This window comes from Penicillium cataractarum (assembly GCF_028827025.1).
Source record: "Penicillium cataractarum strain IBT 29864 chromosome Unknown utg000002l, whole genome shotgun sequence".
Classification (NCBI taxonomy): Eukaryota; Fungi; Ascomycota; class Eurotiomycetes; order Eurotiales; family Aspergillaceae; genus Penicillium; species Penicillium cataractarum.
This window is the reverse complement of record NW_026622738.1, coordinates 6297814-6323612: the sequence shown is the minus strand read 5'-3', so window position 1 is coordinate 6323612 and position 25799 is coordinate 6297814. Positions and strand designations below refer to the sequence as shown.

Genomic DNA, 25799 nt, shown 5'->3' with positions numbered 1-25799 from the left:
ATAGGGTCTTGATCATTTTCTATCATGGTTACATTAATATCTTCATAGTTAACACTCTGATGCTTAGATTGGGTGTGATTTAGCGAAGCCAAGATGTAACTGGTGCCACCATCACGACCAACCATGTACTTTTCAGCGGATAATCGAGCTAGGGATAAATGAAACTTTGATCGCGCCCTTAATGCATGACGACATTCACCAGGGAGAATCTACCCATCTCCCCCACCTCCCAGGGACTGATCCCATCATGGGCGGCAACTCTGGGTCGGAGCAACATCTAGTTGGCCTTGATGGGCCTTCGTTGCCAACTCCATCTTCTCCAACAGGAGTCGAATCCCCTCACGCATTTGCTGGAAATCCTCAATCTGCATGGCGGAATTTAGGAGATATTTTTATCCTGAACGGCATGCCCGTATTGTCCCAAGGTGGCCGAGACTGGATCGAATCGTCTACGGGCCAAGAATTTTGCCTGGATCGAGTTGGCGCCGACGTTCAAGGGTGGCAGTTATCTCTGGTGACGGACCCTACTGATCAAGGGCTGCCGTGTAAACCTGACCTGCCGGATCTTCGCGTGTTGCTGGAAGAGATACATCTTTATCGATCGACCGATTACGGAGTATTCTTCCCTATCATCGATCCGTCTTTGCTGCAGAGCACTATTGATGCTGCATACCATGGAAAGGTGTCTGCAGAATCATCTGGCCGGAATAGCGCTAAAGCCTGTATTTTCGCTTTTCATGCGCTCGCCATGACAGCGATCCCAGACACCGAGAAACTTTCCTCGAGACCTAGCATTGACTATGCGCGAGAGGCATACCGTCTTCTCCCCGAAGTTTTCAATGAAAAGGTTACACTAGATGGACTGCAGGCACTTTTACTGCTGGTAGGCTCATGCATGTCTTCATAGTATTCTCCAGTTAACGACGATTTCTGTTAGTGTCTATGCGCCCAAGGACTCGTAGGCGATGCCTATATTATCGATTATCTCCTGTCCGCCGCATCACGTTTTGCAACTCACCTGAACGGACATATCTCTCCATCAATAGCCTGGGACGCGCCAACCGCCGCTAATTACCACGCCCGGTACTTGTTCTGGGTTACTTACGTGTGTGACAGAGGACTCAGTCTGGTGACGGGACTGACACCTAGACTCGAAGAAACACAATGTGACCTCGAATTCTCCAGCGACTCTGCCCTAGCTGTCAATGGGCCAGACGTAATGCCGCATATTCGCGGAGATCCACTGTCGGGATCGTATCTCTGCAGCTACGTTCAGTTAGCCTCTATTCAATCACGCATATACCGGGTCCTATACTCGCCCAGTGCGCTAAGACAATCCGATGCCAAATTGCTTGAACGGATCAGGGATCTATATTGCTCTTTGGAAGAATGGAGAAGCTCATTGCCTCTCCATCACCGACCATCCCTCCTCACTTCCAGGGCCAAGAGGTCACAATCATCTAATCCAGAGTTCTATGATATGCGCACTTCGGTTTTCCATCTGCAGTATCATCATAGTATGATTATGATCCATCAAGCCAGCAGCAGATGCACTTTGTGGGCCCAAAACCAAGATATTCAAGGGACAGGTTTCCAATGTCATTGAAGTGATAGAAATCAACAGAAAGATCAGTCAAATAATCATGTCTTAATATGATTATTAATTTACCGTACGCCCAGCCCCATATCCTCAGTGCCTTCGGAGCTGATATTCAAAGCTGATATTTAGCCGCACGTCCTCGAGTGGCCCAGGATCACCCGACTCCGCAGATCACCGGCTAAACATGAACCTTAAGGCCACACATCACTGACAATTACCTCGGTAAACCAATCAGCACGGAGGGGTCGACTCCCTTTCGGAAAATTATCCAGTACAAGCTACCAGTGCCAAGGAATAATATTTGTGACGCTCTCTTCCTCGTTTAAAGCTCTACGATTACCCTAGCCTCCGGGATCTAAGTCTAAGTGGTCGTCTGCTTTCTCCGACAAATTGACTAAATTGACTAAATTGAACTCTTTTGGCCTGCCTCTCAGCGACTATGTCTCCTTCTGCTACCGTTCTTCTCAAAGAGGATAGCACCAATGTCACCACTGGGGCCATTGGGCGAGCTAAAGATGGCCGAAAACTCAGAATTCGTACAGAGCCTCAGTTTGATACGCTTCTCGAGGAAAGGGTTTACCGAAAGCAGCATCTTGCTGCTGCTTTTCGCATATTTGCCGATAAAGGGTTCGATGAAGGGGTTGCAGGACATATTTCCGTCCGTGATCCGATCTTGACTGATCATTTTTGTATGTATTTCTTGTAATCTACCGGAAGGATACAGGGGAATGAAGGATTCTAATGCAATTATTTCCAGGGCTGAACCCATTATCAACGCATTTTTCGCTGATCAAAGTCTCTGACTTGATTCTCGTCAATGAAGATGGCGAGGTTGTTATTGGCGATGAGCCGATTAATGGGGCCGCTTTTGCAATACACTCAGAGATACACAAAGCTCGACCGGAGGTGAACGCGGCTTGTCATGCTCATTCGGTTCATGGGAAAGCCTTTAGCGCTTTCGGTCGAGAGCTCGATATGATAACTCAAGACGCACTCCGTTTCTACAAGAGCCACTCGGTCTATACTGAATTTGGCGGCGTCGTGCTTGATCGAGAGGAGGGGAAGAGAATCTCTAGGGCCCTTGGTAACGGGAAGGCTGCAATTCTACAAAACCATGGCCTGCTTACAGTGAGTCAAGAAATACTCAACTCGGTATAATTAATGAGGTTAGATGTTTAACCCATGATATAGGTTGGGAAAACAGTTGACGAGGCAGCGTTCTGGTTTATTAGCCTGGACAAAACATGCCACGCTCAGCTCCTCGTCGATGCGGCTGAGCGAGGTAGTGGACACAAGAAAAAAATCATCAATGACGAGGAGGCTGAGTTTACAGCAAAACAGGTCGGGGGACCAGAGAAAGGTTGGCTTGCGTTTCAATCTTATTATGATGAAATTGTTGCGAAGACGAATGGTGCTTTTCTCTTGTGATCGATCAGAATGATCGAAGAATTGGTCATTATTACAATAGTTGAGTGCATCCGAAATAGGAAATTTATTGAGGCATATTCGAAGTAGCTTCTAGTTGAGCGTACATGTTGAGTACTAGGCACGTAAATCTAGTTTGTCAGTACACCAATTAGGACATGTCAGTCATTGGACTTTCAGTTAGAAAATAATCTCTCGGCGTCCTAATTTGGTCAGTAAAATTTACAGGAGATATTTTGTTAAACTTATTCCGTCAAAATAGGCCAGAATATTGCCTTGTTAGATAATTGAGATTAGTCAGTGATACATCCACTCGGCTTTCTCCATAAAATCCAGCTGTGAGTGTCAGGATATAATTGAAGCCGGTTAAACTTCAAATGCACTACTGTAATAGAAACAATAATCTGCATAACTGGTTGGTGGTATTTTGCTTCTCTGGCAGCTTAGTGGGCAATTTTCCGTTCAGTGTACACTAATTTTACTTTCCAAGCCGCTTGGAGACTTTATAAGTCATGAAAGCATAAATAATATGTTTCGCGGTTAATGTTCAAAAGGGGGGCAGAGAGCAATGGGACGAACATCCAGCGTAGGCAACCAAAAGAACGACGTCCAATGAGAGAAAGGATTAACCCAACCTGGAGTTGATTACAAATCTTATCGCATGTTCTCGATACATAGCCCATAATGCAGCTGGAGCTGCAACTAGCGGCGTTCTCCTCAACTGGGTTCATCTGGCAGCCTTGGTGAAGAAAGAACTGGGAATGAGAAAAGCACTGGGAATGAGAAAAGCACTGGGAATGAGAAAAGCACTGGGAATGAGAAAGCTAAGACGGGGCAGGATTCCCACATTGTGGGGAAGGCCTTATCCGGGATGTGGGCAATTATTGTGGGTGTCGCCGGGTTCGGTTATCAGGATGCTCCTGGGTAGTCACCAGGTTTTACCTGTAGCTGAATCAACCTATTACTAGCTGCCCGTGTTGTTGAACTGATAGATTGATCGCCTTACCTACGGGTTCACTATGACTGTAATTCGGCTATTCTTTCGGGTTTTGATGCTACACACGGGCCGGAGGGAGTTATATCGGATAATCACTATTATTCACAGTGAATGCCTACGGAGAAACAGAATGCCGAGTTACTTGTCTTTCTAAAGAAATCAGAGCCACACTGCGTCATCCGTCCAATTGTTCTGATTATTGACATTAGTAGCCTGCCTCTGATATCTGATTATCATGTTCTCTTTAGTCCAGTTCATTTACTTTCCTGTTTTCATACATGCTACTAGCCTCGTTAGAATAGATAGTTTTGCTTTTGTCTTGGTACAATCACCTCCAAGTTTTAATCTATGACGTTCTACAAACTTACCGGACATAAAAATTAACTAAGTAGTCTGTAATTAACGCATACCCCAAAGATTTATGCTCCCTTCGAGTGACGAGGTATTTGTTGTATTCGAACCGACACTAAGTGTGTTGTGGTCAACGGGTGTAAGGGTTTCCCCATGGAGTAAGACCAACACCAGCCCCCTTGGGGTAGCTTCAGGGGATCCGAAGTTTGTGGGGAATATGCATATGATGCGGATTCCACATTTCCAATGACGCCAATTATCTTTACAGATTGACCCATCATTCCTCCTACTGCATCTAAAATCTCAGTCGCTTAAACAAATTCAACCGAAGATGGAAAGATGGTCATGAGTATTTCTCCTCAAAAAGCTGTTAACCTTCGAGGTCAACGGTATAGAATATTATAAAAGCCAATGTCTTCAGACTCATGAAATTTCTCTTAATCATCAGCTATAGCCTTTTCTCGAGGTTAACTCATTGATATCGGCTTGCGCTGCATTGCGGGAACAAACATGAATCTTTCTCTCACTGCGATCCTGCTACAGATTTTGCTCCTCTGCAACAACGTACAGGGCAAATATATCTATGTGGCATCTTATTCGGGAAACATTTCAGTACTTTCCCTGACGTATGACTACTTCGCCTCAACCGGATCATCTGCATACGCGGAAGATGGCTACTTTGCTGGCTTCGCCCCTCAAAAGAAATATAATCTCTCTGTTGTCGATACATTCAAGACACCCGCGACCTACCCAGCCTGGTTGACCTTGAATAAACATAATAACCTTCTTTACCTTGTGGACGGGGTCACCACAGGCAATGGAACTCTTACTGCCTATCGTACCAGCTCCAAAAATGGTACCGGGCCGCCAATTCAATTGGACTGTGTCGAGTGTCTTCTCGATGGTGCCTCCGCTGGCTTCTACGCCAATGGCAAAGCCCTCGCAGTGGTGCACTACACCAGGAGTGCTCTTCAGACCTACGATATTACTGCTGCAAACGGCACCATGAAACCACTGCAGACCTTCACATACACCATGTCCAAAGAAGGACCTGCCGGAGCCCGACAGGCTGCTCCACATGTTCATGAGGCACGCACCGATCCCTTAGAGCAATATGTGCTAGCGATTGATCTTGGGGCCGACAAGGTGCGCGTGTACACCATCGATGATCATACCTTGCTTTTGGAAGAGAGGGCGGCTCTTAACGCCACCCCAGGCTCCGGGCCCCGACATGGTGTGTTTACACAAGATCCGATTATGTTCCCAGATGGAATTGCAAGCTATATGCTCTACCTCGGCGCAGAGGTTGCGGGATCACGGCATATCGCGTGAAATATCTACCCAACCGCGGCGGGCTGCAGTTTACAGAGCTTCCGAATGGCACATATTCTTCATTAGAGCCCGGTGTTTCCAAGCCCGACACTGGTGGCAAGGGAATCACGGCTGAATTGAGATTGAGCCCTGACGGTGACTTCTTGATTGTCAGTAATCGTCGTGATGCTCGCTTCAATGGCACCACGGCGCAATATCCACCCAGCGGAACATCAGACTCGATTTCCACATTTAGGATCAGACAACATCTTGGTGGTAAACTTGACTTTGTTCAGGCGGCACCGGCGGGTGGTTCATTGGCTAGAGCCTATGATCTGAACAGCGCGGGCAACCTAGCAGCTGTTGGTATCCAGATGGGATCTAGAGTGACTATTCTTGAGAGAGATCTGGGAAGCGGTTTGTTCAAGGAACAGGTGGCAGAGGTGGAGGTTGAGGGCGAGATCTGGGGCGTCCTCTGGGATTACAAGGCAAACGATTAATCTTCGTGTAAATGACGAAGAATGATAGAATGATACGATGAAGCTCCGGAAAACAGTTCTTCAGATTGATAAAGGCCCCAGTGTGCGTAAGCCTGACCGCCGTAGGGACCCCAGCCGGGAATTAAGATTACTAAGCCCACGCCTAGGTAGGTAGCCGCCGGAGTTGGTGTCGGTGCCGGTGCAGCCGTACCTGTCTGTGATGGGAACAAGACGTGCACGGAGTACTGAACAACGGATAATTTGCGGAGATAACCATCTCAGTGGCTTTAAAGATATAGGGTTGGGGTACGAGGGACCAAACGGGTCGCGACAAGACACGATCAGATTTCACCGCCAAATCCAAAAGATATCGCTCGCCCTCTACATCGCTTCGGGTTCTACCTTGTCCCTGTTTTTTGAGCATGTTTTGTATGCATGACTCATGCCAGTGATTTTATACATGCCACTGTGGTGAAGTTTGGAGGGAGCGATGCCTGACTCAACGCATACTTGCGGAGTCTGTCAACAGAGCTTCTCAAGCAGGAACCACCTGCGCCGTCATGAGACTTTACGTAGGTACATCAACCGTCATGGCACCTTCTCTGAAGCTAATATGGATGGTCTCCCAGATGTTCCAGGATCCCAAATATTATGCAAATTTTGCGGGCGTCAATATTCCAGAAAGTAAGACACCCGAGCAAGCCTAACTGGCATGCCAAGCTCACTCAGTTAGTGATGCTCTTCGACGACACTATCGGAGCTGTTCTCAACTTCGACGCCAGATTGGTCCAGCGCCAGACACTTCTGGTCGCCGGCGCAAGGCATGTGATTCCTGTGCAAGCAGTCGAGTTGCCTGTGATGGCCAAACCCCTTGTGCTACATGTTTGCGGAGTGACAAGTCTTGTTCTTATCAGCGTCTCGGAACTCAACAACAAGTTATCAATAACTCCACTGGCGTTTTGGTGAATAGCCGTGCCAAATCCGCTCAGCGGGTTGGCGTCCGTACCCGCCGTGATAGGGACAAAAAGGTATCGCTTCCCTTTTTGCTTAATTACTCGGCGACGAGTGATCGTCATCCTGGGGATGTTAACCACGTCTTGACTCAACTGGCGTCTACGGAAGGCAATGAAGGGGCAAAAGATACATCCCTTCCAAGTCTTCATCTTGATGGAGAAAAGAATGGTTTTTTTGCCGAGGATTCGTGGAATTTGTTCTTTGAGACTTTCCAGGATGCTGAGACACAGCAAATAGTGCCTTTGCCGCTGGGGTTGGACGATCAAGAAAGGAGATCTCTTGCTGCGGAGCGAATTCTGCAATGCATATTGGAAACGACAGCCGCAAATCCAGGTCTTGGAGAGGATTTGGATATTGAGCGCGCTCAAGAATTCTTTCAAGAGGAAAACATTCTCAGCTCGATTCTGGCTTACTTTGACAACACGGTCCGTCCTCGTTGTCGCATTGTCTTGAAGTCTACTTTCAACCTAGACTTGACCTCCCCAGGATTACTCTTATCCATGATCCTTATGGGCGCAATTTGCGGTATGTCGGAGGACATTAAATTGAAATCTGTGGAATACCTCGACATGGCTGAATTTGCTGTCTTCGAGAGCCAATGTTTTCATGATCTTGTTCACGGGATTCGCCAAGGGGAGAGCGTATCCCTGCCCAGGAAAAGTGTGGAGATCATCCAAGCGGCCATACTTGTGATTCTCCTACAGATTTCCAGCCCCAACCCCACCGCTAGGCGAAGAATTCGTATTCAGCGTTATCCTGCCTTGGTATCTGCTGCCCGGACTACGGGACTAACAAAAGTCAAAAATCAGTGGCATGATTCCAGTATACTGAATTATGAGCAATTTATCAGAAACGAGATCTGCATCAGGTTAGAAGAGCCCCTCAATTGCCAGTCGCACAGATCGCTGCAACGAATCACTGACATGGGTACAGAATGATGGCCTCTATATGCATGATAGACAGCCACTTTATCATGTTTTTCAATGATCCTCCTCTGTTTTCTGCGACCGAATTTACGTTTGATCTTCCAGCCGAAGACAAAGGCATCGATATCTCTGACATTGATACATGGCAGGAGTGGGCGCAAAATGAAAGGAGATTCCAGAGACCGCCACTATTGAGCGAGTTCCTTCAGCTATTGCTCGGTGAGAACTGGGCTGGTATAACGGATCCACGATTTGAGCGTCTAAGTATTTTTCCTCTGTTTATCGTCATATCAGGTATTTCAACACTGTCCCTGTCAGCCTATTACGGATGTTAATAGCTTACCCATTTTCAGCATTCCATACAGTTATATTTGGCCTGCGGTCGAGCCTTCTAGACATGTCTGATGCTAAAGACCAGGTAGAAAGGGCACTTTCTAGATGGCGGTCACTATGGGAGCATCTACAACCTCAATTGACTGAAGATCAGATTTACCGGGCGGGTTTCATGACTCACGCTCAAGACTTGTGTGAGTTCGCGAAGATTTTACTACGATCCCCCATGTCGGAAACCGGGGGAATTGCCCGAAATTCTATGATCCATGTGCACGAATTATTGAGTCGACCATCAACTTGAACAATACAACTGAGTGACCACTCGTATATCTTAACTTCTATGAAAATTCTATGGGATCCCGGCAAGGCACCGAGACTCTCTAAAATTGGATCAAAGCAAGAGCCAAAGACGAACCCAGGCTACAACCTAAGACCACCCACGAGGCCCGTCCGCTAGATTTCTTCCCGAGTAGACGACCGCTGTCCCACACCAAATGTTTGATCCCATTGAAACCATGATAGGTAAATGGCACAGAAAGACCAAACTTGATTGCTGCCTTCGCAGCCAAGGGCAGAGACGCGAAGGCAGCAACTATTGTGTCCGAGTCGAGATACAGCCCGGTCACTGGTGTCAAAAGATACAACGTCGCGAAGCCGTACAAACTCCCAGAGAGAAGGAGGCCAGTTATACGCTGGGCGGCGGAGACTGAAGAGACATATTGCCATTTGTATATTGTCATTGCTGGAGCGACAGGACGGTTCCGGCGTTGTGCAGCGAGGCGATCTTGAGCTGATTCGGCTGTGATGCTTCGGGTGGAAATGAGCTTCGGATGGATGCTTAAACAATAGAGTTTTAGCACGCGTTTCTTGTGATGAAAATATGTTTGACTCGTCGTTTCAATGCTTACTTTGGACTCAGGCTGAAATAATGACCCCCAAATCGTCTACCGATAACTGTAGTGCTTCGCGGTGGAAGGCGCAGGAGGGAAGCTGCTTCGGGCTGTTAGCCTTGGATCAGGGAGGACTTTGCATAGTAACACGTACCGCATGGTTGCATTTTCAATATATTTGTTATCTGCATAATGAATTCGCTCAAAGTTGGTGCTTCAACTCGCTGGGAGTCATAAGAGCTGGAAACTAAATCAGGATGTATATGATTTCTGGAAAATACCCACACTAGGGAAATACCCACAGGTGGATCTATGTACATACTCGCTTTCATTGACACCCGAGCCTTCAGGCTTGAACGGGTTCCAAAATAGAGTATGTAGTCTTTACTCTAGGATCATCTTAAAAGCCTACCACATCCAATTGATAATTGGTAAATTCGTGCAGTTCCAGTCCGTCGTCGGGTTTGGCTTCTGCACGATGCACCGAGTCATGGCTGTAAGGCCTCCAGAATGACATGATTCGTGTTTTAAACACTCCGAAAAGCTTAATTTGGTCGCTAGGCCGTCTTCAGTATGTCTGACGATTGCCAATTAGGGCTAAATTGGAACAATTCTCTTGTGCAAAGACATATACTATTGTAAAAAAGCATCGTTGCCGAGAACTAGGTTTTTACAACTGTGGACAGCGAGAATCTTGCCCCATTGTCTCCATAAATCTTCGCCAGTAGTACCTGAATGCTTTAATTGAGCTACATTTCCGATGAGAGAAGGATATCAAGACATATCTCAACTTAAGTGTGTAATGAAGAATGAATACACTAAAATGAGTCTCAAAATTCTATAGATCATATCAGGCACGGACTCGGTCCATCGGCAATTTCCGGTGGTAAATCTGGGCAGTCGTCACCCCTGTAGGGGCCTAGGCAAATCAATTTGGCAAGCGAAAGCGCGGAATCACGGGGGGGGGGGGGGGGGGGGGGGGGGTTAGAATCTGCCGGGCGGTAACCCCTGTCCCTGTCATTTCTCTCTCTTGACTGGTGAGAAACTCAGAAACCTCCCAGACGGCGCCCGCGCACCCCGACCAAGGCTCGGCTCCCTCCCCACAATCCTGGAAATCCCCCCCAGTGGGTCTTCTTTTTTTCGACACGGGCGCGTCCTGGAGTTGCCTGCTGAATCGCCAATTGCTATCGTACCAACCTTGTCAACCTGCGAGATTACAAGGTTGCAAGGCCCAGGCTCCAACTATGCAACGCATTTCGTATTGATCACAAGAGTCATGATGAGCCAAAGCAGACGTGCAGCCTCCGAACCCAAATGGGACCCCGCCATGTGGGTTACTCTCCGAGCCTGGGCAACTCATGGCTGATTCCAAAGCAACGCGGATTCGATCCGCCACCGGAAGTTGCCGTCTTGCCGTTTAAGGATGTCACATCCCCACCCCTTATAGCCAGTCACTGAGCCAGTAGCCAGCCGCTGGCTCTGGGCGAGGGCGCACGCTACATGCATCCCGGGGTTTTACCGCGTGGTGGTCACGGTTTCCAACTGGACTGCATGCACAATCAATGGTCACGTCGGGCTTCCGACAGGTTGGAATCCATGAATCAAGTCAAGATCAACATCTGCGCGCCCTATCTCGATCGTTGACATGTCCACCGCCAGTTTCTCGTGGTCGGATTGCCTCGATGTTATCCCGCGAGCTCCCCGCCAGACAACCCCGGAACCTTGTCCAGGCGGGGCCGATGTGGGCACATGGCATAGGTCGGTGATTTCGAAGAACTAACTCGGATTTAGGGGTTACGCTATGAACTATGGACCGTTTGAGCCTGGTGGGCTTGGCTTCATCTTAACTTTTTGACTTTTCTTTTTTTTCTCTTTCGGATTCTTCTCTTGCTTCTTTCCCATATCTGGATCTGATTCAGCTTCCCCGAAACTCTCCCACCCAGTACGCCTGGTCCGATTCGACTGCTTTCAAACGGTGCAGGCCTTGCGGGATTTACTGGTGCTGGGGGCTGAGTCTGTTGGAAGAGGCCAAAGTCACTACTTAACTTGAATCAACCCCTCTTATCGGCTCCAGGCCTCCATATTTCTTGTCGTAAATCAGCAGCATCATGGATGACAAGTCGCCAACGGGCGATGCGAGTACTAACTCGGACGTCGATTCCCGTCGCTCAAGCGACTATGAGCAAGGCCGGGAAGAGCTTCGCATTGCTAACCCGCAGGGCATGACAACGACTCAGACCGGTGTTGATGTCGAAAAGGCCCAGTATGAATTCTCAGAGTTGAACAGACAATTTTCCAGTATTTCGCACCGAGCTCGTCGACTGTCAAAACAGGCATCCCGGGCCTCGAAGCCCACTGCCACCGCTGAAGATGTTGAAAAGGCTGGGAGCTCGGCCGACTCCGAGGAACCATGGGACCTGGAGACAACCCTAAGGGGCAACCGAGCTGCAGAGGAAGAAGCGGGCATCAAAGACAAACATATCGGTAATTTTCTCTTATTAAGTCCACTTTCCTGTGTTTATTAACACTCTCAACAGGCGTCATCTGGGACAATCTCACAGTTCGCGGCATCGGTGGCGTGAAGACCTTCATTAAAACCTTCCCCGATGCAGTTATTGATTTCTTCAACGTCCCCGAGACCATCATGCATATGCTGGGCTATGGAAATAAAGGCAAGGAGTACAATATCTTGGAGGGATTCCGAGGTCTCACGAAACCCGGAGAGATGGTACTGGTCCTTGGACGACCAGGTTCCGGATGCACCACATTCCTCAAAGTTATTGCGAATCAACGGTTCGGGTATACCGGTGTCGATGGAGAGGTTCTATACGGTCCTTTCACATCGGAGGTGTTTGCAGAGAGATTCCGAGGCGAGGCCGTATACAACCAAGAGGACGATATCCACCAGCCCACTTTAACCGTCAAGCAAACCCTTGGATTCGCGCTAGACACGAAGACTCCCGGGAAGCGACCCCACGGTGTGTCCAAGGCCGAATTCAAGGAAAAGGTCACCAACATGCTGTTGCGTATGTTCAACATTGCGCACACTGCCAACACTGTCATTGGAAACCAGTTCATTCGCGGCGTGAGTGGTGGTGAGAGACGACGTGTCAGTATCGCGGAAATGATGGTAAGAATTCTGTGGAACCGCCAAATTGTCTCAAGTACTGATGATCTCTTCAGATTACTAGTGGTACGGTCTTGGCCTGGGATAACTCCACTCGAGGTCTAGATGCCTCTACAGCGCTGGATTTTGCCAAGTCACTTCGCATTTTGACCAATATCTACAAGACTACGACCTTCGTTTCGCTCTATCAGGCATCCGAGAATATCTATAAGCAGTTTGACAAAGTCCTTGTCATTGACAGCGGCCGCCAGGTGTTTTTCGGTCCTACTGACAAAGCTCGTGCATACTTTGAGGGACTTGGTTTCCGAGAAAAGCCTCGCCAGACAACCCCCGACTACTTGACTGGCTGCACTGATCCCTTTGAGCGGGAATTCAAAGATGGAAGAAGCGCCGAGAACGTGCCTTCAACCTCCCAGGGCCTAGTTGAAGCCTTTGAAAAGTCCTCATTCAGCACGCAGCTCAACGAAGAGATGCAGGCGTACCGCTCGCAAATTCAACAGGAAAAGCAAGTCTACGATGACTTCGAAATTGCCAACCTCGAGGCCAAACGGAAGTTCACGCCCAAGTCCTCTGTCTACTCGATTCCTCTCCATCTTCAGATCTGGGCCCTCATGCAGCGGCAATTCTTGATCAAATGGCAAGACAAGTTCGCTCTGACTGTGTCCTGGATTACATCTACCGGTATTGCAATCATTCTTGGCACCGTGTGGCTGAAACAGCCCGAGACCAGTGCCGGTGCTTTCACTCGTGGTGGTCTCCTGTTCATCAGTCTACTGTTCAATGGCTTCCAGGCTTTCTCTGAGCTTGCGGGTACAATGATTGGTCGATCCATTGTCAACAAACACCGATCATTCACGTTCTATAGACCAACTGCACTCTTCATTGCTCAAATCATTGTCGATACAACATTTGCCATCGCACGAATTTTGATATTTGCCATCATCGTCTACTTCATGTGTGGCCTTGCTCTCGATGCGGGTGCATTCTTCACGTTTGTCTTGATCATTCTTACCGGATACGTCTGCATGACAGTGGTTTTCAGAACAATTGGCTGTCTCTGTCCCGACTTTGATTACGCCATGAAGTTTGCTGCGGTGATCATCACACTATTTGTCTTGACCTCTGGCTATCTCATTCAATGGGCTAGCGCACAGGTATGGCTGAGGTGGATTTACTATCTCAATCCATTTGGTCTGGGCTTTGCGTCGCTCATGGTCAACGAGTTCAGCCGCCTGACAATGACTTGTACAAAGGACTCCTTAGTGCCAAGCGGTGCCGGCTATACCGACATTGCCCACCAGGTGTGCACTCTTGCAGGTGGTGAACCGGGATCCGCAATCATCCCGGGCCTGAGTTACCTATTGACTACATTCAGCTACGCAAAGAGCGATCTCTGGCGGAACTTTGGAATCATGCTTGCTCTGATCGCGGCATTCCTGGCTTCCAACCTGTATCTGGGTGAGACTGTTCAATTTGGCGCTGGTGGCAAGACGATTACCTTCTTCCAAAAGGAGAACAGTGAGCGCAAGGAACTCAACCAGGCTTTGGAAACCAAAAAGGCCAACAGACAGGCAAAGACGGTGGACACTGGGGCCAACCTGAAAATCAGCTCGACCTCGGTGTTCACCTGGGAAGACGTCTGCTATGAGGTACCAGTTCCATCTGGAACACGAAGACTGCTGAATTCCGTCTACGGATATGTTCAACCTGGCAAACTCACTGCTCTGATGGGTGCATCCGGTGCCGGAAAGACAACATTGCTGGACGTTCTGGCCGCTCGAAAGAACATTGGTGTTGTCTCTGGCGATATCCTGGTTGACGGCCAAGCCCCTGGAACGGCCTTCCAGCGAGGTACATCCTATGCTGAGCAACTGGATACTCACGAAGCAATGGCGACCGTCCGAGAGGCTCTGCGCTTCTCTGCCGATCTACGTCAGCCATTTGAAACGCCACGATCGGAAAAGTACGAATATGTCGAGGAAATTATCAGCCTTCTCGAGTTGGAGAACTTGGCGGATGCCATTATTGGAACCCCCGAGACGGGTCTCTCTGTTGAAGAACGGAAGCGTGTCACTATCGGTGTTGAGCTGGCAGCTAAGCCTGAGCTTCTGCTGTTCCTGGATGAGCCTACATCTGGCCTAGACAGTCAATCTGCGTTCAATATTGTTCGATTCCTGAAGAAGCTCGCCGCAGCCGGCCAGGCCATTCTTTGCACCATTCACCAGCCCAACTCTGCCCTGTTCGAGAACTTTGATCGGCTGCTGCTTCTTCAGAAGGGTGGCGAGTGTGTTTACTTTGGAGACATTGGCGCTGATTCTCACGTCTTGCTGGAGTACTTCCGTCGCAACGGTGCTGATTGTCCTCCCGATGCAAACCCAGCTGAATGGATGCTTGATGCCATTGGTGCAGGTCAAACACGACGCCTCGGTGAACGCGACTGGGGTGATGTTTGGCGTACTTCGCCAGAGCTAGAGTCTATCAAGAAGGATATTGTTCAAATCAAGTCTGATCGCGCCCAGGCCGTCACCCAGACGGCCGACCAAGGCCAGGACACGGTCGAAAAAGAGTATGCCTCTCCTCTCTGGCATCAGGTCAAGGTTGTTGGACGACGGACTCATCTCTCCTTCTGGCGCTCTCGGAATTACGGTTTTACTCGATTATTCACCCACGTCGTTATCGCCGTCGTCACCGGTCTCGCATTCCTAAACCTCGATGACTCTCGTTCCTCGCTTCAATATCGCATCTTCGTTATCTTCAACGTGACAGTCCTTCCTGCCATCATCCTTCAACAAGTCCAGCCCAAGTACGACATGTCACGACTGATCTTCTACCGCGAGTCTGCATCCAAGACATACAGTCAATTCGCCTTTGCGTTCTCTATGGTCATGGCCGAGCTTCCGTACAGTATCCTCTGCGCTGTCTGCTTCTTCCTGCCTCTGTACTACATCCCAGGCTTCCAATCAGCCAGCAGCCGCGCCGGATACCAATTCTTCATGGTCCTCATCACAGAGATTTTCGCCGTGACATTAGGCCAGATGGTCTCCGCCCTGACACCCAACAGCTTCATCGCATCGCAACTCAACCCCCCAATCGTGATCATCTTCTCGCTCTTCTGCGGTGTCGCAATTCCCAAGCCCCAGATGCCAAAGTTCTGGCGTGCCTGGCTCTACCAGCTCGACCCGTTCACTCGCTTGATTGGGGGCATGGTTGTTACGGAACTTCACGGTCGCCCCGTTCAGTGCTCGTCTGTTGAATGGAACTCATTCCAGGCACCGGCAAACCAGACCTGCGGCGAATATATGGAGCCATTCTTTGAGCGCGGGGGTAATGGGTATCTCCTCGAGAATGCGACGCAGGCGTGCAAATATTGCGCGTACAAGATTGGAGATCAGTTCTACTCGGCCTTCAGCATGGACTTTGATAACCGATGGCGCGATCTGGGCATTTTCCTCGCGTATGTCGGGTCGAATTTGATTATTTTGTTCTTTGCGGTAAGAAGATGCAATTCCATTGGTTGTTGAGAAACTATACTAACTTGCTGTAATAGTCTCGATTCTTGAACTTCAACCGAAGATAGACGGTTGCCGGGTAGGACTAGGGGAGGGTAAGATTGGGAAACGATACATTTCGGGGAAATACAAAACAGACTGCATATTTCGTAATAGGAGGCGTAAGGGGAAGTTTCAACACAAGGGGAAAAGTTGATGATATTCAGTGATAAAGAAATAAAAGCTCTTGTCCCTTTCATCCTTCCATTGTCGCTTATTCTATTTCTCGCTTTGGTTTACTAATCAGCATCCAGCCTTTTGTCAAAATTTTAGCTTAGAACAAAAGCCGGGGGTGGAGTATCCCCTCATTCATGGTGACCCCAGATCCCCATCACCCCCACGCCGCTTTACCAGAAACGGCAGGACGAGCTATCGTTGCTCGGATACGATCGACACTGGGCCAGTCTACCCTTTCTCTTCCGAGGTACTTTCCACCTATCAGTGACCAGTCACAGGAGGTATCTGGTGAATCATTCGCCAGATTCTCGTCAATAGGAAATCGTATACCGGTGAGCTCACCGATCCTCGGACTTCCTCCGATTATCATAAGGACTCCTAACTACTCATCGCTCGACGTGTGTCTGCACACCTACCTACAGATAACCTTTGGCCACGGGCCTAGTCGCGCGAGAACTGCCCATTCTGGATAGAATGCAGAGATCGCGGTGTATCTCCGAGAGTCTTACCCATCAGCCAAGACCCAATCCACCCCCAGGTCATAGAAGACTACCATGATTCCGGTTCCGCATGGGAGTAATAATGGATCTTCCCCGCATTTATACGGCCTGTCTCTCAGACCTGTGGATCCGAGGAAGCTTTCGCATTTGCGGGGTTGGCTATCCGGGGTTTCGTACGAGAGATGCATCAAGTGCGAGTGAAGCACAGACAGTGTCACGGTCACACTACAAGTAGAGAATCAAGGGCCCCCACGCTTGGATTGTTTTGACCTGAGCTTTGACTTGTGCTTTCGTGCAGCTATTTGTTCAAAAGCTTGAGGACTTGCCGTCGTGCCGCATCTCGTACATTTCTCCTTTCATCACTTAGGATACATATTTCTCGTTCCCAAGTGCTACCGTACCTAGTACACCTTAAAACATGGCAAATAACACCCCAACAGAGCCATCACCCGGCTCCAAGGCCGACATTGCAGACGTCCCTACCATATCCCATACCGAGAGCAGCCAAGTACATTCCAAATGGAAATCGGCCAAGGTCGCCGATGGCGATACAGCCATGACGCTATTCGACGACCCCGACGAGCTCCATGAAGAGATCGATCCCGCCGAGGCGAGAAAGTTATTATGGAAAATCGACTTTATGATCCTTCCTTACCTTGCCGTCTGCTATGCCTTTTTCTATATCGATAAGACGACATTGAGCTATGCGGCTATCTTTGGTATCCGTGATGACCTGAAATTGCACGGGACTCAGTATAACTGGCTGAGTAGTATTTTCTATTTTGGATTCCTGGCTTGGGCATTTCCAACTAATTTCCTGATGCAACGACTTCCAATCGGTATCTTTCTTCTTCTCCAGACTTAGCATATTCGAATAATGATCTAATCATATATCCAGGCAAATACTTAGGCGCCAACATTTTCATGTGGTGAGTTAATTCTTTGGAAATTAGAACATATGACTTTTTGCTAAAATTTATCGTTTGAAGGGGCGTCTTCCTCATGATCCAAGCAGCATGCAACAGCTTCGAGACGCTCGCTGTCCTCCGAGCCCTTGGTGGAGCCGCCGAAGCCTGCTCAGACCCAGCTTTCATGCTCATCACAAGCATGTGGTACACTCGGCGCGAACAGCCTGTTCGTATCGGCTTGTGGTATACCGCCAACGGATTCGGGATTGCACTCGGTGGCCTCCTCGGATACGGCATTGGTCATATTCGAGGTGCCTTGCCTTCCTGGAAATACGAATTTATCGTAATGTGAGAAGATTATCCCTAGTTCACTCAATTCCAATTCTAAACAGCCTTCTAGTGGAGCACTTTGCGCAACTTGGGGCATTATCATGTTCATCTTCCTCCCTGACTCGCCCGTCAATGCCCCTGGTCTTACGAAGAGGGAGCGCCGGATAGCGGTTGATCGCATCAGAGAGAATCAGACTGGTGTGGAAAATAAGCATTTGAAACCATATCAAATCATCGAAGCCTTCAAGGACTACAAACTTTACATGTTCTTCACTTTGGGTGTTGTCTGTATGTTGAACAATCTCTAGCCCACATTGTCTTGGTACTTTGCTAATCGAAGAACAGGCAACGTTCCAAATGGAGGTATTTCAAATTTTGGAACAATTATTATCAAGGGCTTTGGCTTCTCAACTCTGGTCACAACGCTTATGCAGGTGCGTAGAGTCTTTGTTTCTTCATCTCAATTTCGAATCAAGTGCTAATGCTTTATCTTTAGATCCCCTACGGCGTTTTGATTGCCCTCTCAATTCTGGCATGTGTCTACCTCAATGACCGCTTCGAGAATCGACGATGTGTTTTCGTTTTGATCTTCTTGATCCCTAATCTTGTCGGTGCCTTTGGGCTTCGCTTTGTTCCCACGCATCACAGTGTGGGTCGACTGATCTGCTATTACCTGACTGGGCCATACAATGCTGCTTTCGTCCTGATTCTCAGTATGCAGATCGCAAACACTGCTGGTATGTTACCTTTCCCCATAACAAGGTTCCCATCACTCGGTTGGATTATACTGATTACTTTCCCAGGGCACACAAAGAAGGTTGTCACCAATGCAGTTCTATTCCTAGGCTACTGCACGGGTAACATCGCCGGACCATTTTTCTACAAGACCGACCAATCGTAAGTGGATCGAGCTAAAGCAAACAACCGACCAGAAAACTCGCTAACAAAGATTTAGACCGACATACCCACTTGGTATTTGGTCGATGATTGTCTCGCATCTTATCGAAGCGGTGCTCATTACTACCCTCGGATTCCTTCTGCGAAGGGAGAATAAGAAACGGGACCAGATCCAGTCGCAGATGCCAGGTGGCCTGGAAGGTCGCGATCTAGACTCGACTGCATTCTTGGATTTGACTGACCGTGAGAACCTGAAGTACGTGGTTTCCCCTTTCTTGCTTGTGGATATGAAATTAACCACTCCACTAAACACAGTTTCCGATACATCTATTGAGTACGGCGAAAGATAGCGAGACTAGTAAAACGCAGAAGAAACAAGATTTGCGCGACTCTTCTCATGAAAGCCTTTGATATCTACGGGTAGACTCCCATTGGTCGGATTCAATCTTCTTGCCAGAAGTCTTGTAAATATTTCTAAGCGATTGCGCTGATATCTATTGACCTGTTGATCAAATATATTTCCAACAATATATAGATTTGGCCTGCAGTCGGGTCTCGCGTAGAGTTCCTGATTTTGCCACACCCGTGTTCTCGTATCCTTTTTAGCTTAATCTGCTTCTCTACAGATAAAATTGTGTAGAACTTGCGCATTTTCTCGGTTCCACCGACCGCCATATCGAGATCCTCGTCCACCCGTGGGCAAACTCGTAACACAGACAAGGAAATATGGAACGATAGAACAAGATAGGCATCCCAGAATTTTCGAAGCATGTGATTCTCCTCTTCTGGACGTCTTAACAGCTTTCGGGCATGTCTAGCGACCCGCCCGGGTGTATTTGTATCCAGGTTGCGTCGGAAAGCCTTCCCGGTTCTTCCCACCCAGCTCCCCGGTCTGACATAACCTTAATGGATACCCAGACTGGGGAAACCCCGAGACTTGGGACTAATACCTAGTCAATAATTGGGTCACTGATGGGCGTCGGCTAGACTCTCCAAACTGTTGTAGTGGACCCACTTGATATTTTCGCGCTTGCGAAATAGTTGACACCATCGTGAGCCGATTATGGAACTTCACATAGGTTTCCTTGGCTGAGGGCAGTGGTGCTCGTAGTGACCTACACTAATCTTAGTTCTCATTTTATTGGGATTTTTAGGCAGCTTACACACTTTCTTGGGGCTTCCGGGAGGGTTTGAATCTTGTTGTTCTCTCGCGAAATATCTGTTCATATTTTACTTTCCAAAAGCCTCACAACCTCCATTCGATTCAACTTTTGTGCCCACTCCACGACAGTGCGGCCATTCGCATCCTTGACCGTGGTATCTGCCCCGAGCTTAAGCAGATGGCCACAATTGCATCCGTTTTCCCGAGCTCAGCTGCTATATGCAAAGGAGTCCCCAGGCTCATGGGCCAGAAACGCATCAAAGTATTCCCGTCCTCATACATTGTGGCGTTCAAAGGGGCACCTCTATCAACTAGCAATGATATAACATTATTGAGATCCGTAGCTCGGAACATAGCGTACTGAAGAAGCTGTCCTTTTCGCACAACACCTCCGCGACTCAGCATCAGTTCGATGGTGCTAATTGGCGCAAGCTGAACGGCATAAGATAGAGGGGTACGGTCAATTTCGCATTGTTGATTTGGATCTGCACCATGATCAAGCAACCAGGTAGTCAATTGTTCATCTTTAACTGCGTAACTATTACGATCGATGTCTGTCAGTGAATTATCTTTTCAAACCCGCTAAATCGACGCACCCAAGCACAGAAGGCCTGAGATCTCCGAATGGCTGATTAATATTCCATCATTCTTTTATGTAGCATACGAGAGCGCATTTTGCGTGCCGGAGTGTTGCCTCTATAGTATAGTAAGGGCTTATCGGGAAGCCATGGGAGAGGAGAGTCGAAACGAATCCGACGTTGTCATGTTTAATTGCTTCTATCATCACCTCTTCGAGTTCCTCAATAAAGAAATATCCAGGTTCAGATCTCGCGAGAAACAGTTTGATTGTATGCTGGAATGTTTGCAGATCCTTATTCATGCATAGAGAGCGGAGGTTTTCAATAGTTTCCTTTGGTGTCTGACGTGGGATTGGAATTTTATTGTAGCTGGAGAGCTCCTCTTTTGAAGGCAGACGAATATCCATAGGGAATGAAGGATTTTCGGTACATCTCTGTATGTCTCCTGTTCGGATAGCGCGAACAGCAAGAAGGAAGTAAAGGTATCTTTCCCGTGAAGCATCTTGTAAGGCAGAATCCACCCCTCGCGCTAAATCTCCATCCAGATCGGAAATACCCCGCCCGACGGGCAGCTCACGGGACTGGTGAAGAATCCCGGCTTCGGTGAATGTTTCCGACTTTGCCAGGTCGCGAGGAAGCGCGATAAGTGAGTTTTCCGGTCTCAGAAGTGAATTCATACCAGTGCTACTTCGCCATGCCCTGAAGAGCTGCTCATCTAGAGAGTATGGTTGAGGATTCAATCCAGGACATGGAGAAAAAATACAATCCGTCCTTGACCGGTACTATGGTTTACATCGTCTGGCGATATGGTTGCTTCATTTCGAGCAATCGATTTCCATAGATTTCTATCTTACAAAACCTCATATACATCAATCTCCACGTATCCCGGGCGTTGTGGTGGCTTCAAATTACCAAGAAAGACAGACTTGGCCAGCCAACCGTGCTTTTCGTTTCCGACATCCACCTCGAACCGTGGGGAAGTACGCGTATACCAATCAGCGCCACCATTAGCCATAGACGCCTTGGCCGGATCCGTATCCTCGAACACAACCTTCATAATCTCTTGACTGGCTCTTCCATATCCTTCATTCAAAATGCCGATGAGCGTGCCATCTTCGGCTTGAATGGTATAACGTGCGTAAAGGTGTACAACTCCATCTGAGCGTACTGTGTTCCAGTCTCCGCCAGTGTTGGGCAGAATCTTTCCTTCAAATTTGGGTCCAGCCACTTTTCCGCCGGTGATGGGAATAAAGCGCTTGTCGCCAGTGGCCGTAGATCCATAATCCAGGGGAGGGGCTAGGTCGACTTGCAAGGTGAAGACAAGCTCTAGAGGAGGACAGGGAGTAGACATGGCTGCACTGGTTGGTTGATTTGTCAGTAAGAAAAAAAGCTCCTTTAATTGATACAAAATGGAATATTGGGGTTGCAGAGATTGGCCAAAGAAACTACGAAGAAAAGGCAAAAGGAAAAGACAGACAGCGAGCCATGAGAAAGGGGAAGTATGCTCAATGCCGAGGCTACGGCATCATTCAGCGATGCTCACTTACCTAGGGCAATTTGCGGAGAGATCGGGTAATCTTCGGTTCGTCTTTAGTAAAATATTAAGAAAGTTTAAAACCTTGAATTAAAATATCCAGGCAATTCATATATCAATCTTGGGATCTTTCCTGTCACGGGCCGGTCGTTCCCCAGATTCCCCGGTCTTTCCCCGGACCACGCGGCCATGCCCCCCGGATCGCCTTTCCCCATAGTTTAATTTCTTGGTCGAATCTACCGACTTTTTTCCGGCCTGGTTTCCTTTAATCCTTGTCAGAAGCCTATATCGAGTCAATGTTGAATCTCAAGATCATTTCACAGCTGTGAGACTCTTGCGTGTGATAATGGGCCGCCACAACTTTCCACTTATCCCCTTCCCGACCAATGATCCGAAGGATCCTCTACAATGGCCGTTTGCTCTGAAGCTATCGGCCATTGTGTCGACTTCGATTGCGAATTTCATCTCTAACATGGGCGGATCTGGCATCTCGGTTGCAATCCCCCTTCTGATGGAGCAATTCCAAACGTCTCAAGCGGATGCAACGCAAGTTTTGACGGTATGTTCATATTATTCTCAGGAGGGCGACCTGATTAAGGAGAAATTATGGAATCTAACAGATGGAATTCTAGTTGAACTTCCTCTTTCTCAGTATTGGTAACATATTCTGGGTGCCCGTCGCAATGAAATTCGGCAAGCGGGCCTCTCTTCTTACTTCCATGGCTATGCAAGCTGGCATGCTAGCCTGGACTGCAGCGACTTCCTCGTTCAACGGTCTACTCGCTGCCAGATGTCTTCAGGGGTTCGCAGCGGCAGCAGGCGAGGTATATCAAGCCTCATTGATTGGACTCTTCGATTGGACTCGGCTTGCTAATCCTTGTTTCCTCATTAGAGTATTGTTCCAGAGATTGTCGCAGACACCACATTCGTGCACCAGCGAGGAGCAATGATGTCAATGTAGGCAATTGACATATCTCCGCCCATATCAAGACAGTGACTAATATTCCTCATTATCTAGTTACGTTGTACTCATCTCAGGGGGTAGTGCATTTGGCCCACTCATTGCAGGTTTCATGACTTCATCAACAGCGGAAACATGGCGCTCCTTCTACTGGCTATGCTGCGGAATCGCAGTCTTCAATCTCATCATGATGTTCTTCCTCTTCCCCGAGTCCAACTTCGAGCGACCCGAGCTCGACCTGACCCTTGATCAATTGACGACCCTTCACGACCGACAGGCCAGCAAAGAGGCTGAGCGGGGAATCAGTCAAGAGCAACTGGAGAATGAAAAGGCAGAACCCTCGACACCGGAAGAATATACCATCTCTAAGCCGTCCATCTGGGAAATTATGCAGCCGGTTTCATACAACGCCGAGGTTAACTTTTTGAAGTCCTTCGTTGAACCCCTGAAGCTCTTGGTTCACCCATCTGTGCTGTGGGGCATTTTCAGCTATGCTGTTACACTGAGCCCGCAGGTGATTCTAATGTAAGATTCTATTCTCTTTTCATCTGCAAAGTATCTTTCCTAACCTTTCGAGCGCATAGTTTCAACATGTCCTATCTTCTCGAGGCTCCCCCCTATCTCTTCACAACATCAAAGGTTGGATTGATGCAGATTGCGGCAATTATCGGCTTCCTTCTTGCTTGCTTTACGGGTGGTAAGCTATCTGATGTCATCAACGCCTTCATCGTCCGTCGCTCCTCCAGCCACAATATCTGGCCAGAGCAGCGTCTGATCGCTCTAATTCCCGGTATGCTCTTTGGACCCGCAGGGTGTATTCTTCTTGCTTTTGCTTGTGGAAAGCATCTTCACTGGGCGTTGATTGCCGTTGGCTTTGGGCTCGTATCCTTCGGATCCGTTTACACGCCAAACATTGCCATCACGTATATCGTACACCGCCACCAACGAGAAGCGGCCGAATGTCTTGTCCTGATCAACATCTTCAAGAACTTGGTTGCGTTCCTCTTCCTGTATGAAGCGGTCGGCTGGGTGAACCAGAACGGTTACATTCAGGTCTACATGATTATGTTCATGTTGAATGTTCTGGTCCTGATCTTCGCCGTCCCGCTGTACTACTACGACGCCAAGAAGCGCCGTAATACGGAGGAGTTCTAGATCGTGCGAGTAAATAGATAAAGAGTTGGAACGGTCCATTACTCTAGGAATTTTTAACAGAGAGCAAACTAAATTAATTATTGTTTTTGATCACCTGGACGAATGAAAAGTCTATTATTACATCATGGAATCTGCCCGTTTAGACTTTCACGGCAACATGAATTCTACCCTATCATAGATAGCCTGCCTACCTTCTTCCTCATGATATCTCACTTCATCTTTAATCTGACTGCACATTGTTTATTCGTCCCAAAAGTCACTCCGGAATATACATTCCCATTTCACATAATGGTGTTTTATCATGAAGCATTTAGCTTTCATACGGGCAGGGTGGCCTAAATACACCCATCTAGGCTACCGCGCACCTGTAGAGCGCCACGGGTAACGTGTACGGCTGATATATACTTCAGCCTTGGATACAACCTGCCAGACATTCAATATACTGTGTGATGCGTTTTTGCGTGATTTTCCTCGTGAACCAATCCTATACATTATACTATATATTAAACATGAGTGGACAGGAAAGAAATGTAATTTTAAGGGAATGCGAGGTCATATGCTTCTCAGGCTGATAAGAAAAAGCAAAGCTCACAACATTTTCGGGTCCTGGTTGGCTATACTTTTGTTGTCGCTTATTCTTAGGCGTGCCCTTTAAGACAAGAACCGGGGTTATGCTGGTAGAATCCGACAGCTAAGGTAACCTCATACAAGCTAAAATATAGACCGAACTATGAAGGCGGGGTGCTGGAGCTTCCGACAGGCACCAAAGAATACAGCACGCAGACCACCGGTGGCAGAGCCAGGCAGCCAATCTTTTAACTAAGAGCTCGGATGACTGCTTAACCGAAGACGAGACTGCAGAGGAGGCTTGACTCAGGAGTGACTAACTATGGAGCACTAACTTAGTGCTGTAGCTAAGTCTTAGCTCAACAACAAGGCCAGTTTTTTAATGGGGGCCAGAAGGCTGCCCAACGGTCTTATCGGTCTTGTCTTGAATCCGAGTGTTTAGCTGCAGTTTCCGAGACCTGTTCGGTGGCAATCCGACTGATATCCACCTCGCTTTTCTAGACCCTAATTTTGCAATTAACTTCTCCCCGAATAGCTGCTATGTCAGCGGAAGTAGACCGTTGCTTAATTGACTATCGCGTGGGAATATTACTCCAAGTTCGCAGCACAGGGATGTTAAGAGGCGATCTCTGCATGTAACCCCAGTTTGACCAGGGCTGAGACCCTTGATTGAGAATGAAACATGCTACCATTCGGCTCTCCGAGCGTCCGACGCCCCGAAAGCATAGATTAAAAGAATGCATGGAGTAATTATCCAGCAGTATCCTAGAAGGCCCACGACAATGCAGATCCAAGGAAACCAGTCCACTCAAAAGCCGAGCAGCGGGCCTAATGCTCCACTCTCTCAGCAGCGATCAGCAGTGCCCAAGTCCGGAATGGATACTTTTGCGTTGCTGAATGAAAGAAATTGGACGAGGCTGTAGGTAACCGTGGGGTCTGAGGTGTCAAAAGTGTCGGATTCCTCCGACTATGGTTGTTGTCGAAGCTGGCACAAGGATGGATGTTTATATTTAATCACGCCATCTGCCC

The 25799-nt window shown here is 48.2% G+C and overlaps 9 protein-coding genes across 9 annotated transcripts; 7 read left to right on the top strand and 2 right to left on the bottom strand.

The window, feature by feature from the left end:
- Nucleotides 1-181: 181 nt before the first annotated feature.
- N7496_004312 (uncharacterized protein) lies at nt 182-907 on the top strand (the record flags this gene model as incomplete). The annotated part of the gene is made up of 1 exon (XM_056697243.1): nt 182-907. The coding sequence occupies one exon, from the start codon at nt 182-184 to the stop codon at nt 905-907; it is 726 nt and encodes a 241-aa protein (XP_056559455.1).
- Nucleotides 908-2039: 1132 nt separating this feature from the next.
- Nucleotides 2040-3028, top strand: N7496_004311 (class II aldolase/adducin family protein; the record flags this gene model as incomplete). The annotated part of the gene is made up of 3 exons (XM_056697242.1): nt 2040-2289; nt 2358-2728; nt 2792-3028. The coding sequence occupies 3 exons, from the start codon at nt 2040-2042 to the stop codon at nt 3026-3028; spliced, it is 858 nt and encodes a 285-aa protein (XP_056559454.1).
- Nucleotides 3029-4883: 1855 nt separating this feature from the next.
- N7496_004310 (isomerase YbhE) lies at nt 4884-6184 on the top strand (the record flags this gene model as incomplete). The annotated part of the gene is made up of 2 exons (XM_056697241.1): nt 4884-5611; nt 5677-6184. The coding sequence occupies 2 exons, from the start codon at nt 4884-4886 to the stop codon at nt 6182-6184; spliced, it is 1236 nt and encodes a 411-aa protein (XP_056559453.1).
- A 569-nt stretch (nt 6185-6753) lies between these two features.
- On the top strand, nt 6754-8115 carry N7496_004309 (uncharacterized protein; the record flags this gene model as incomplete). The annotated part of the gene is made up of 3 exons (XM_056697240.1): nt 6754-6847; nt 6897-6988; nt 7078-8115. The coding sequence occupies 3 exons, from the start codon at nt 6754-6756 to the stop codon at nt 8113-8115; spliced, it is 1224 nt and encodes a 407-aa protein (XP_056559452.1).
- A 3319-nt stretch (nt 8116-11434) lies between these two features.
- Nucleotides 11435-16030, top strand: N7496_004308 (putative ABC transporter; the record flags this gene model as incomplete). Its single annotated transcript, XM_056697239.1, has 4 exons — nt 11435-11810; nt 11864-12456; nt 12510-15944; nt 16001-16030. The coding sequence occupies 4 exons, from the start codon at nt 11435-11437 to the stop codon at nt 16028-16030; spliced, it is 4434 nt and encodes a 1477-aa protein (XP_056559451.1).
- Nucleotides 16031-17096: 1066 nt separating this feature from the next.
- Nucleotides 17097-19147, top strand: N7496_004307 (putative MFS allantoate transporter; the record flags this gene model as incomplete). The annotated part of the gene is made up of 9 exons (XM_056697238.1): nt 17097-17517; nt 17577-17607; nt 17668-17934; nt 17987-18204; nt 18262-18350; nt 18413-18653; nt 18720-18813; nt 18872-19069; nt 19129-19147. 9 exons carry the CDS (start codon nt 17097-17099, stop codon nt 19145-19147), a joined length of 1578 nt encoding a protein of 525 aa, XP_056559450.1.
- A 930-nt stretch (nt 19148-20077) lies between these two features.
- On the bottom strand, nt 20078-20960 carry N7496_004306 (ankyrin repeat domain-containing protein; the record flags this gene model as incomplete). The annotated part of the gene is made up of 3 exons (XM_056697237.1): nt 20078-20513; nt 20572-20603; nt 20640-20960. The coding sequence occupies 3 exons, from the start codon at nt 20958-20960 to the stop codon at nt 20078-20080; spliced, it is 789 nt and encodes a 262-aa protein (XP_056559449.1).
- Nucleotides 20961-21403: 443 nt separating this feature from the next.
- On the bottom strand, nt 21404-21904 carry N7496_004305 (DUF3237 domain-containing protein; the record flags this gene model as incomplete). Its single annotated transcript, XM_056697236.1, has 1 exon — nt 21404-21904. The coding sequence occupies one exon, from the start codon at nt 21902-21904 to the stop codon at nt 21404-21406; it is 501 nt and encodes a 166-aa protein (XP_056559448.1).
- Nucleotides 21905-22433: 529 nt separating this feature from the next.
- Nucleotides 22434-24203, top strand: N7496_004304 (uncharacterized protein; the record flags this gene model as incomplete). The annotated part of the gene is made up of 5 exons (XM_056697235.1): nt 22434-22646; nt 22720-22911; nt 22980-23044; nt 23106-23573; nt 23633-24203. The coding sequence occupies 5 exons, from the start codon at nt 22434-22436 to the stop codon at nt 24201-24203; spliced, it is 1509 nt and encodes a 502-aa protein (XP_056559447.1).
- Nucleotides 24204-25799: the final 1596 nt, after the last annotated feature.